This window comes from Archocentrus centrarchus, chromosome 7 (assembly GCF_007364275.1).
Source record: "Archocentrus centrarchus isolate MPI-CPG fArcCen1 chromosome 7, fArcCen1, whole genome shotgun sequence".
Taxonomy (NCBI): domain Eukaryota; kingdom Metazoa; phylum Chordata; class Actinopteri; order Cichliformes; family Cichlidae; genus Archocentrus; species Archocentrus centrarchus.
Genome location: NC_044352.1, coordinates 32,814,632 through 32,827,154, shown reverse-complemented (window position 1 = coordinate 32,827,154; position 12,523 = coordinate 32,814,632). Strand labels below are relative to the sequence as shown.

At 42.4% G+C, this 12,523-nt stretch overlaps 1 protein-coding gene across 1 annotated transcript in view; it reads left to right on the top strand.

Annotated features, from left to right (window-relative positions):
• The window catches only part of snphb (syntaphilin b), a 32,901-nt gene extending 21,147 nt beyond the window's left edge, over positions 1–11,754 (top strand). Inside the window, exons 3-6 of the mRNA XM_030734244.1 lie at positions 6,593–6,772; positions 7,266–7,367; positions 8,327–8,476; positions 8,843–11,754. Of these exons, the coding sequence (XP_030590104.1) occupies positions 6,593–6,772; positions 7,266–7,367; positions 8,327–8,476; positions 8,843–10,853 (2,443 nt within the window). The 3' untranslated portion in view covers positions 10,854–11,754. The remainder of the gene's footprint in view (positions 1–6,592; positions 6,773–7,265; positions 7,368–8,326; positions 8,477–8,842) is intronic.
• The last annotated feature ends 769 nt before the right edge of the window (positions 11,755–12,523 follow it).

Genomic DNA, 12,523 nt, shown 5'->3' with positions numbered 1-12,523 from the left:
TTTTATCTGTGTATGTCTGTAACATAATTCTTTTAGAACACCAGTTGAACCAGCTCTCCTAACAGTCACCGTGGTGCCACGTTTTAGTAAGTGAACGACCCTAGAGGTTTGTGAAATGTAATGATCGCCTTTTAACCAGTCAATTTAAGTCAATTAATAAGTTCTTTATTAACAGACAAAGCTATCAGGAGCCCACTATGACACATGGAGTGTGCTCATTTAAGACTGCGGTAGAAATTGAAAGGCTTGAGGACTGTGTGGCTGTCAGTATTTATGAAAGATTAAAAATATAATTAAGGCAAAAGATTCATTAACATTTACTATTACTGTTACAATTTGTAACAGTAATAACTATATATTTACAAAATTACACCTCCAAACAACAGGCTAGTTGTCCAGTTAGTACTGAAACTTGGTTATCAGTATTTTCAGGATCTATAAATATAAATAAAAATAAAAATATAAATAAAAGGTATAAATAAATAAATGTTAACTGTTAATAAAGCTGTTGATTGCAAGCCGAAAGACTGAGAAATGTTAATATATGGTATGTTTTCAGCAACGAGATACATTTTTATCAAATAAAAATAAGCTAACTAGACAGGCTGTCTTTATTTAAAAAGTGGCTCCATTCTCTGGCTTGTAGCTCTTTGCAGTCCTGGTTGTTTCTGGACTTCCTTTAAGTAGCTCATATGATCCTGATGGAGGACTTGTGGTATTGTTGATGAACAGACTAAAATGAACTCGATACAGTCAGCTACAGTGCTGTGAAAAAGTTGCTGATTTCTTATGTCTTTGCATATTTGTCACACTTCAGTGTTATAAATCATCAGACAAATTTTAATATTAGACAAAGATAACCCAAGTAAATACAAAATTAAGTTTTGAATTGATGATTTCATTCATTAGGAGAAAAAATCTATCTAAACCTACCTGGAAAAAAGTCATTGCCTCCTAGCTGGTTGTTAATATGTTTCCACAGCGCTGTATGTTCCACGTGCTGTAAATAGTAACCAACTTAAACATAGTTTCTTGAGTATATTGATGTTCTCTCTTCTAGCTGCTGGGCTTCCTTGGCATGTTTACTGGATACAGGATAAAGGATAAGAAAGCTTTCTTGTCTGTAGGGAACACCACTGACTTTTGCACAGCCATTAACTTGTTATGGCATATGAACGCTGCAATAATATTGTAAACAATGTGCGGTTATATACTTTATGTATGATGAGTAAAGGGTATCGATTGTTTTCTGTGGTCTCATTTGACACTAGCGATACTTTAATACCACAGAAAGCCAATCTGTCATTTCTATTGGCTGATGAGTTAAATAATCAAAATGTGTTTTTAACCACTATCTCATCTAGCTGTCACTACTCCTGGTTTATGTGTTGGTCACAGACTGATAAATGGTCTCTTAAACTGGAGCCAAGGTGTATCTTTATGGTGGTTTTATTGTTTTTTACAGGAATAGTTGTGTAACTACAGATGGATCGACCTGCAGTTGTGGTGTCCTCCTCTCTCTCATTTTTTTCCTCAGATTCAACCCTCTGAAGGTGCTGCAGCCCAAACGTCGCTTGCAGCAAATACTGGCGTCCTCGCCCGTGCCGGTGCCCAAGCCGGTGTCTGGGTCGGGGACAGCTGTGCCAGCCGCTACAGCGCCAGTGGCCATTCCTGTGCCCGCGCCCCCTGCGTGAGACACATTTCAGTTACAGTCTGCGAGAGCATGCTCCATAGCTGTAGCTGTAGCTCTGGCATGTATTGTAGCCACTAAAACCAAAATTGGAAACTAAATGTCTGACAAATGAGCAACAGCACACAGGCACGTTATGCTCCCCATCACATTCTTTAACTAAACTCTTCTCTCATGTATTTCTTAGTTTGAGACTTAAGAAATATATAATGAGCATCCTTATGAATGATGTTAGCGTTAATCTTTTCACTCAGGTGTGTGGCCGATCGCCTATCAGCATCACAGTACCGGCACCATTAGCTGCAAAGCCAATCCAATTCAGTTCAATTCAGTTTTATTTATATAGCGCCAAATCAGGACAGCAGTTTCCTCATGGTGTTTTATATTGTAAGCTGAAGACCCCACACTAATACAGTTAAAACCCAACAATCACACAACCCCCTATGAGCAGCACTTGGCAACAGTAGGAAAGAAAAACTCCCTTTTAAAAGGAAGAAACCTCCAGCAGAACCAGGCTGAGGGAGGGGCAGCCCTCTGCCACGACCAGTTGGGGGTGAGCTGAGAGAGAAAGGATGATTCTTTATAGTCCATTAATGCTTAAGTCTGCTAAGGTTAGCTACCATACACTACTGATCCTACTAACTTGCGTTAAGGCCTTAGGGGCTGAACAGTGAAGTACATTAAACTTATTCCTCCTCTGGCTGAATGACTCCTCTAATTTAAAAAAGTCTGATTATACAGAACGTTATAGGAAAATGGCATCACTGCTCTTCATGACCACTTTAAAAACATTTCTGATGAGGTTATGGCCTCAGTCGCTATTTTCAAGACTTATCCAAAACAGTGGGATGTACTTTTTAAAATTATAGATCCATTATAAATAAGACAGACAAGGTATGGTTTAGTAAGTGGCTACAATGGGATTAATAAGTCACTGCAATGTACAAACAACAAGATACTAATGTTAAACATGTTCAAGTCAAAAGCTTCAGGACCTCACATACCAGAGGGCGATGTCATTGTGGCTACTTCCAACACGTATATACAGTCTGTGGCCACTAAGGAGCATAGAAGGCCACTGCTGGAAAGTCATAATTAAGAATATTATTTAAATTTATTATTATTTATTTATTTATTATTTAAATTGCAAATGCCCTATAAATAATAACTGAAATTCTCAGCATGATTACTGAATGTAGAAGTCAGATTCATTAAAAAAAAAAAGACCTGTGTGCATGTTGTTGTCACATTACCTCAGAGTCTCTGATATTATCATGTGCTCATACACAGGAATTGGTCCTAATCTTTCAAAGCATTAAGTTTAGTGGCTACATGCACAATGGAAATAGCACGTTTAATGTGCATACTGTGATCACAAAGGATCACTGGTTCACCGCAGCCACTCACTCCACAGCACTGCGGCAGACTCGCGTGCAGCAGCATTGCCTGTAATGCAAATGTGCTTTTTGTTTATTGTTTACTAAATCAGTTTAAGCCTCTTGAGCAAAGTTGCTTTCGTAAAGAAATATCGCTCCACTCCTCTCCACCCACTCATGCTAACTCTGGGAAATGCTTGCCTCAAGCAGACCACACCCACACCCCAGACGCTAGTCCCATCCCAGCAGATGGATGGGATGAACTGTCACACCCTAAACACTCTTGTACTGTGTATTTTGTCCCTCTCCAGCCTTCGTGTTTCTGCTGCTTCCCTCTGCCCATTTCTGTTCTGTTAATGTCTTGGCTCTTGTCATATATTGATCTTCAAACAGCTATTGAGTTGTCAATATCTGGCTTCCTCCCTAATTGTATCACACAGGACACGGTGACTCAGTTCAGTAGCAGATATACAGTAAAATAATGCAGATGTGCATTCATTGGTATTTTAAACCTGCTGTATCTGCCTGTCGCAAACAAAATCTTCAGTGGATTATGAAACGCTTCAGCTGACTAAGGATTCTGTTGATTTTATTTGACCTCATGAAGTGACTTTTTTGGAACGTTTGCTGAACATCAGCTTCATGCTAAAACAAAGCCTGAAAGATGCACAAGTGTAAAGGTGCCGCTAATCTTTCCCTGAATATAATCAAGCAGTTTGTGCCTAATCCTAACTAAACAATGGCCAAATACTTACTGTTATGTACATCATTATTTTTATTTTTTTTTTCCCATTTTGTATTATCTGGTGTTTCCCACAGAATGACAGTATTTTTGTAGGTAACAAGGCAGGAGGGGCCTGCGTGGTGTGCATGCATGAGTCCATTCTGTGTGGACAAGTATGCATATGCACCCATGCTTTTAAATAAATTAAAAATAATTTCATAGACTCTTTGTGTCAATAATGGCGCAATAATCAGCTTCTTCTCCGGTAAGTTCCTCACCGTGTGGATGGACTTGAGCTCCATTGTCTTGGACTGCAGCTGACGACAGCAGTCCTTGCTCTGTTTTCCAGCTCTGCTCAGCAGCATCAGTTCTGCACCTGTTGTTCTGGCCCTCAAGCTCACAGCATTTTGCCGTCACCAGTGAAGTCCAAGGTAGTTGAGACAGCCACTTAACAATGTGTAATAATACAATAATCAGCTGTTTCTCCAGTAAATTCCTCAGTTCATTCAGTCCTGTAATGATTAAAAACAATGCAGTAATCAGCAGCTGCTCCATTCAGTCCCTCAACACATGGATGTGCTCCATCATCTTGACCTGCACTGTAGCTGTAGTCTTCTGTGAGTCAATGTAGCAGCACCTGAACCAGTTCTCCACCTGCTGCAGGTTCTGGTTAGAGTGACCCCCCAGCTTGCAGATCTGCAAAGCAGAACAAGGACAACAACTGCTAGCAGCAGTCCATGATGGAGGAGTTGGAGTGCATCTGAACAAAAGGCTGACTCAAGAAGCAGCTGAGTGATATCAAACACTGCCACAACAGTGACCTGCTGTTATGGAAATACGACATGATTTACAACTGAACTCAAAATAACTGTGAAGAATCGACTCATGAGCAACAAAAAAAAAATTCAACAAAAAATTTGGTGGGTTGTTTTATTTGTGGGAAACACTGACTGTCATATTTTGCTTTTATCCATATATATATACAACTTCTTCACCTGAGATAAAAATGAATGAATACATAAAAAAACTTTTTTTGCAATATCAATTCCAATTTTCTAATGGCATTTCTGTGTCAAAATATTTCTGATACTTTGTTTCTATTGGACACGACCAGCAGCAAGTTTAAATACAGAAACAAGTTATGTACAAGACTTTGTCCATGTTTGACGTGGAGTTTTCGTGTCCTGTGTCCTCATGGCTGCTCCGATTGACCCTGCTTGTCCTCCCCTCCGAGTGTGGTGGCCAGTGATTGGGCAACAGTCACGTCCTTTTAAAGTCATTACAATATTTGATAAATTGGCAAACATTTATTATGTGTCATTACAACAGATAACCCTTCCTTTTTCTGGCTACCACTGATATTCCTACACTGTGATAACAATGTTGTCATCTTTAGCAGGAGAGCAGCAAAGGTGCTAAAGGTGAAAATATGTACACTACTAATTGTACTCTTTTAGCATTAGATAACATGTGGTTTTACTTGGTCTCTATGGTGGTTTTGCACATGTGTCGATTATCTCACAAGGATTTGATTTAGACTTTCATTTATTCACTTGTTCTCATTCAGTTTGAACATTAAGCATGAATCTAGAGTTAGAAGATATTAATTTACTTTAGCATTAAAACTGCATTCACAGGAAAAAAGCTGTCTGAGCTAAATTTTCTACATAGAAACTAACTTTAAAAACTATAGAAAACTATAAGAAAAATTCTCGATGAATCCTTTTGGAATAAAAAAGTAACGACACTGTTTGCATACAAAGGTACGTGCTCATATCTATAATTTATCCCAGCCAGGATTTCTGTGTGTCTCATTTTACTCCAAAGCGGTGACATCCTGAAATGGGATCCAAACGAACAGTTTCCCCTTGCCTTCACTCTCTGTGCTAAGCAAAGTCAACAAAGTCAATCCCTTCACGCCTCCAGCTTCACATTTTAGTTTTGTTTGTTTTGTTTGCTGCAGAGGTTATATTTACCACTTTAAAGCAAAAACAACAAAATGTGAATTTTACCAGTGGGTTCCCAAAGTCTTATATACACCTTTAATCCCAAGAACAGATTTTTGCCTGGAGTTTTCAGCTGTCTAATAATACTTAATGTGAGTCTTTATTTTGTGGCATGGTGAGGTCTTAGACTCTCTGCTACTATGGTGCTAGCCTGGTAGCTGTATTCACCTGTTTTCAGTACTCTAAGCTAGTTACCACTTGTCAGAAAAAATGGGGAAAATTGCAAGTTATAATCTCATCCTGTTGTGTAGGGTCAGGGTCAGGAGAAAGGAGCGACTAAATATGAGATATTTTCAAAGCAGATTAAGTCCAGAATCATTGTGACAGTTATTTACGAGACTGGTGCGACGGTCATTGTATCAGCTGTGTCAGAGGTTACATTTTTGTGAAAGCTTGTTAACAGTTAGGATGGGCCTTTTATGAATAATTGCTGTTGCTGCTGCTCCCATATTCCTCTAAGACTTAGAGCATTTTATCACCTGCAAATTCAGTTTTGGGATGCAGAGTGTTAGCTCAGATTCCAGTACAGGCCTCATGGCTGTAAATTGCTCCACTTAGAGGTCTGACATAGAAAGCCATACAGAGGAGGCTCAACATTAAAGCATGGCTTTTAGAAAGCAGCTTCTCCTGGGCCACTTCAGTGTTTGAGTTCTCACACTGTAAAATTATGCTAAGATGTGTTAATGTCAAACAACTTTGCCTCCCCTCAGTGTGCAGCAGGCATGTTGGATCCTTTAGGTTTGGTTCACTTTGCCACCCTCTGTGATTTAACTCCCTCTTGTCTCTGCCTGGGCAGGTTTGACTACTGCAGGTTCATAGAGCTAGACTACGTGCCCATGGAGTCAAGCTATATGGTGTCAATGCGCCCAACTAAAGGCTATGTATCGACCAAGTCACCGACCAAGGGATACACTTCCACCAAGTCTCCGGACCGCCATAGCCGCACAACAAACTCGCCCTCCACCCCACGTTCCCGGTCTGTCCCGAGTCCCTCTTCTATCCTCCTGATCAGTGTTGATCCTCTAAAGCATGGGAAGCATGAGCGAGATCTTTTGCACCGCCATAAATGTTTCGTGACACCACATTGTGGAAAACATCATGTTTGGTCTGACGTGTTTGTTCTCGTTTGTTTCCCTTCTGCTGAAAATTCTTAATTTCATTTGAGGAATGCTGTTATGTTACTGACTGATTAATTTGATGTGATTTTCAGTTTCAGCATTGCTGTGAGTGGCCAGAGGAGTGTGTATATATGTTTCTCGGGCAGTCGTCCTGTCTGTTCATAGTGATTTGACCTCCGTGTGTCTGTGTTGTATCAGCATGTTGGTGGACCTGGGTTGAAGTCTTTTCTATTCATTTCTGTTTTGAACTGTGGTTCTGTTGTTTAGCTCAGCAGCTCACTCAGTGTCTGGATTGTGGTTTCATGGTCTTACCAGGAACAGATTATCATGTCTCCTCTTTCTTTGAACCAGGCGGACACCAGCCAGTAATAGAGATCCCTATGGAAACGCTTCCCTCAGCAGCAGCAGCAACTCAGGCTCATGTAAAGGCAGTGAATGCAGCCCCACCAAAGGGTGAGACATGAAAAACTGCATCACGTTAACCATTTTCCACCAAAGTAGCACCAGTACCAATCTATGGTAAATGGTCCCTACATAGCACTTTTCTACTCAAGCATTCAAAACACTTGATATAACATGCCTCATTCACCCAGCCAGGGATTGGAGACGATGAATCACCAACCTTCCAATCAGTAGATGACCTGCTGTACCTCGTGAGCTACAGCCACGCCCTAGAATTGGTTCCTTATCTCATGACTAATAGTCTTGGCAGATGCAGACTACAGATTCTGCATGCCATTATTTTCTTCCTATCAGTACCCAAACTTCCACAAACTCTGCATAATAATGACTTCTCTAACTTGTCAAAGTGTAGGCTGTCTCTCCAGTACTGCGTGGATGTATAAGAGGCATGACTTGGTGCCTTAGTGAGATTGAAAATGAAACTCTAGGACTTTGTCACCTCAGTGAAAATCAGAACTTAATATGGCTCACTGTCTTATTACCCCAAATACCTGTTTAATTTAAATACATTATTTAAATTGCTGAAAAGGAGATATGGATGGCAATTCAGAGGTCTGGAATCATTTTTAGAGCTATTTTCTGTTTTTAGTGATGATATCACGCAAGTAGAAATGATTTACTTTGACTTTCTAAAAGTACGAGAGGAACATTTTCAGTCTGTTGTTTTTCATTGGTTGAACATGTGAATCCAGATGTGGCAGCTGCCATTTAAAAGAACTGAAAGAGTTTTTGATGTGTGTCATTTAGAACGATTGTTCTAAGTCTTGGTAATCAGGAGGCAAAGGAAACAATTTTTGAAAAGAACAGAAAGGGTTAGGCTTGACTTTGACATCAGATGGTTAAGAGTGTGAAATGCTGATGTTTAATTTCCATCACTTCTTACTAAGCATACTAAAAAAGGGGAAAACATCTCTTATTCTTTTCATAAACTTGTATCTTGTCTGTCCTAGACGTCATCAGAAGTACACATCATGTACAGACAACCATGGTATTCGTCCCCCTCCCCCAGAGCAGTACCTCACACCCCTGCAGCAGAAGGAGGTGTGTATCCGACACCTGCGGGCCAAGCTAAAAGAAACCATCAACACCCTGCAAGACAGGTGAGGTAATGAGACAGCATGAGAGGTTGGTGTTTCCTAGAAAGTCATTTTTTATGATATTTTGTAAATGGACTGGTTTTTATATGGTGCTTTTCTACTCTACACTTTCTATGTTCTTCCTAACATTCATAAACACACTCACACTCAGATGGATCAGGATCAACTTGGAGTTCAGTATCTTGCCCAAGGATACTTTGGCATGCAGAATGGAGCAGCCAGTAGTTGAACCACCAACCTTCCAATTAATAGATGACCTGCTCCACCTCCTGAGTCACAGCCACCCCGCATTTGACTTGTTCTTAGATTCTTCATATTGACGTGTACTTCTTGCAGACTCTAACCCTTTATTTATTGTCGCCCTCTTAGGGACACAGAGATAGATGAGTTGAGAGGCCGGCTTTACAGGATGCAGGAGGACTGGGTTGAAGAAGAGTGCCACCGTGTAGAGGCTCAGCTGGCCCTGAAGGAGGCACGTCAGGAGATTCAGCAGCTCAAACAGGCTGTGGATACTGTTCGTATCAGGCTCAGCGATGCCGGGGGCTTCAGTGGAGATGTAGGGGTCCAGAAGTACTTCCAGGACATCAATACTCAGAACCACAAGCTGGAGAACCTTTTGCTCAGTATGGAGTTGGCCCAGGCTGGATTAGCCAAAGAGGGGGAGGCCATGCAAGGCTGTCGGACCCGTGTTGGCGGTTCAGCACCAGCATCTGTTTCAGGAGAGAGTCCTGGGGGAGTTCCCAAACTTACAGTAGGAGGACGAGGGTCTTGCTCTTGTGATGGTTCCCCAGCTCGTTCTCTAACTCGGAGTTCCACCTACACAAAGCTGAGTGATCAGGCACTGGCGGACCGGAATGACAACGGGTCGGACTTTCCTTGTCTGTCAGGTGATGGCACCCAGGACAGCGGCTTTGTGTGCTGTGGGGAGAGTAATATCCCCAGCCAGGCTGACCTGCTGCTGGAGGCCGCCTTCCTTTCTGAGGAAACGGCATCTTTACTTAATTCCTACACGCAAGCCTTCTCCCACTCTCTGCCCCATTCTCATCCCCACTCTCTGCCAAACTCTCTGCCAAACTCTCTGTCTCACACGTACTCCCATACCTTACCTCATTCTTTCCCACACAATTTGTCCCACTCTCTGCCACACACTATGCCGCACTCTTCTACCTATGAGAAGCTGTGCACAGGTGAGCGGCTGGCACCCTTTCGTTGTGGTCTGGGTGGAGTGAGCTGTATGAGTCACCCCTGTCTTTCCCACCACCACCTGTACCTGCACCCTTTAAGGGAGACTGGTATTCAGACTGAAAGCTGCCCCATCCCTACAACAGCAGGGTATCCCTCTGATCTGGATACCATTGCAGAGCAACGCACTTTCCGCTCCCAGGCCTGCAGCCCCACCTCCACCTGGATGTCTGATGAGGGGGAGGAGGAGCTGGATTCCATTACTACCACAACTTCAGTAACCACAGCAACTGTTATGAGTACAGCAACAGAGCCAATCCCAGTCTCCAAAACTCCACTGGTTCCACCTTTACCCCGGTCTGCCACTGTAGCATGTTCTATGGAAAGTCCTCTGCATAGAGGGAAAGAGGGAGAGGAGGAGGAAGAAAAGCAGGAGAAAGAGGAAAAAGAGAAGGAAGCTCTTGTTACAGAGGAGCAGGTGGAGACACTTGTGATCAGACTGGCAGAAGAAAGGCAGCAGACACAGATGGGCTCAGTGGGAGGGAAGGTAGAAGGTCAGGGTGCTGGAGAGGAGGCAGCTCAAGGAAAACTGTGTGACCTTGCTGACTTGTCTGCAGGCTCACAGGGTGAGCTTAAGTTTGGAGGATGCTGTGGAGAAGGCAGGCAGGGTGGGACAACATTTGAAAACTTCAGAGTGGGGGACACGCAGCAAGAAGGCTGTCCTTCAGCAGAATCAACCCAGGTAGAGACACCTGACCTGGGTCCAAGTGACCCGGGATCGTCTCCAGCTATAGAACAGCCTCACACAATCCAGCCAAGAAGGTCTACTTCCCACGAGGAAATAGGTGGTGTCACAGTGGTGGAAGTGCACGATGAGGACAATGATTACGATGAAACTAAAGAATGCGATGCCACAGGGGGCGCTGCAGCAGAGAGCGGAGATTCAGCCAGCTCCGGGACGATCCAGAAAAGCTACTGGAGTCGTCACTTCCTAGTTGATCTGCTTGCAGTGGCCATCCCGGTGGTACCAACAGTGGCATGGCTCTGCCGCGGTCCAGTCCGGGAGGGACAGCCCATGTATCACATAGGATCACTGCTGAGAGGCTGTTGCACTGTGGCGTTGCATTCACTGCGCAGGGGAGGTGGGCTGAGGCACTACCCCGCAGGCGGGGGAGACCTAGGAGGATCACAGATATAAGAGGAGAATCTGTTCAGCACCTCTGTGATCCGTAAGCACGACCTTTCCCATATAGGTCTTGCTTGTTGGAAGATTCTAGTGTAAGGAGGGGAGGACAAAGGACTTCCTGTCCTGCAGTTCTCAGCAAGAATAGCTGAGAGGGGTTTAAGAAACAGGAAATGTGAAGCTCTTGGACTGGCAAACTCTATCCTGTTTTGGTCCTGCTCCTCATTGTTTGCTGCCCAATGTTCCCCGCTCTTGTTACCAAGATGTCTGACAACTCTGACAAATGGCCTGTGCAAAAGTGAATAAGCTGATTGAAATGCCTGGATGTATGATTGTTTATTTTGATCTTAAATGCAGGGAAAAATGTACAAGTTTCATCGACTACACAACCTATGAATTGTGACACGTTCGAATGGTCATGTGTGCATATTTGACATATATGTATAAGAGCTTGTATACACGTGTAACCGAGTTACTAAAAGCTACAGTCTCACCAAGTCACTGAGCAATGACTGAGGGAAAATCCACTCTGAATCAGAATTTGCATGTTTCCTACAACTGCAGACAATTTTCAGTGATCGTCGAGACTGAAATCTCAGATTTGCTTCCATGAAAGAACGAGACACACACACACACACACACACACACACACACACACACACACACACACACAAACAACTCAGGGATGTTCCAAAGGTAGAAACACACAAACCCATTAAAGCTGCTTCAAACCATAAATATCTGTAACACTCAGCTGTGGGCAGATCAATTGTGTTGCCAAGTCAAATTTAACCTACTTTTATTCTTTCTATGTTAGTACTTTGTTGGTATTTCTCTCTTCAGGCCAAAGAAGGGTTTTGGTTGAACTCAGGCTGGGCTGTTTTGACAAAACATCATAAGAAGTTGGATTGTTTAACAGTTGGATTGTTTTTTGTGCCTGCTTTTGCGGGGGGGGGGGGGGGGGGGGATCACCATGTCAGAGCATAAACCCATGGGAAGAGATTGTTTTAGACCCTGAGATTTCATTCATGGCCAAGCATTCTCATCCACTTTATAATTTGCACACCAAAACTAAAAAACTAAAAATATCTTGAAATATTGCTAACAAAGGTTTTTGCTAAGGTGGAGAAGTTGGTGCATCAGTTGATACAAAAACAGACTTTGTCCTCATTGAAGGAGGTCTTCTTGTTGCGCCTTTTCCTCAGCCCACATATTTAATGAAGTGAATCGATTAAAGCAAATATTTGTTTTATTTCTATACATTTCTCTTAAGTCTGCTTAAGCATTTCTCTCTATTTGGATGGCAACCATGTTAATAGCAGTCATGGTAAATGGACTAGTTCTTATATAGCGCTTTTCTACTCAGTATGAGCACTCAAAGCGCTTATAAGTCATGGTATTTCTACTTTGTTTTCAACTGACATTAGAATCTTAACCTCAGCATTCCCAGGAGGCCAGTCAAAGTCTCATCAATAATGAAGGAGATGTTACTTTTTATAGTAAGTCAGCAGGGGGAGGGGGGGTTGTGTTGTGTTTCTACCTTGAGAGCATTATGATTCATTCTCCTAAGTAAATAAAGCTGTTCAGATTTATTCAAAAAAAAAAAAAAGCCACATACTGTATTTTATATCTGTAGCTAAACCTCCTGATGTGTGCTCCTTTTCTTCCCTCTGCAGTTATAGCCA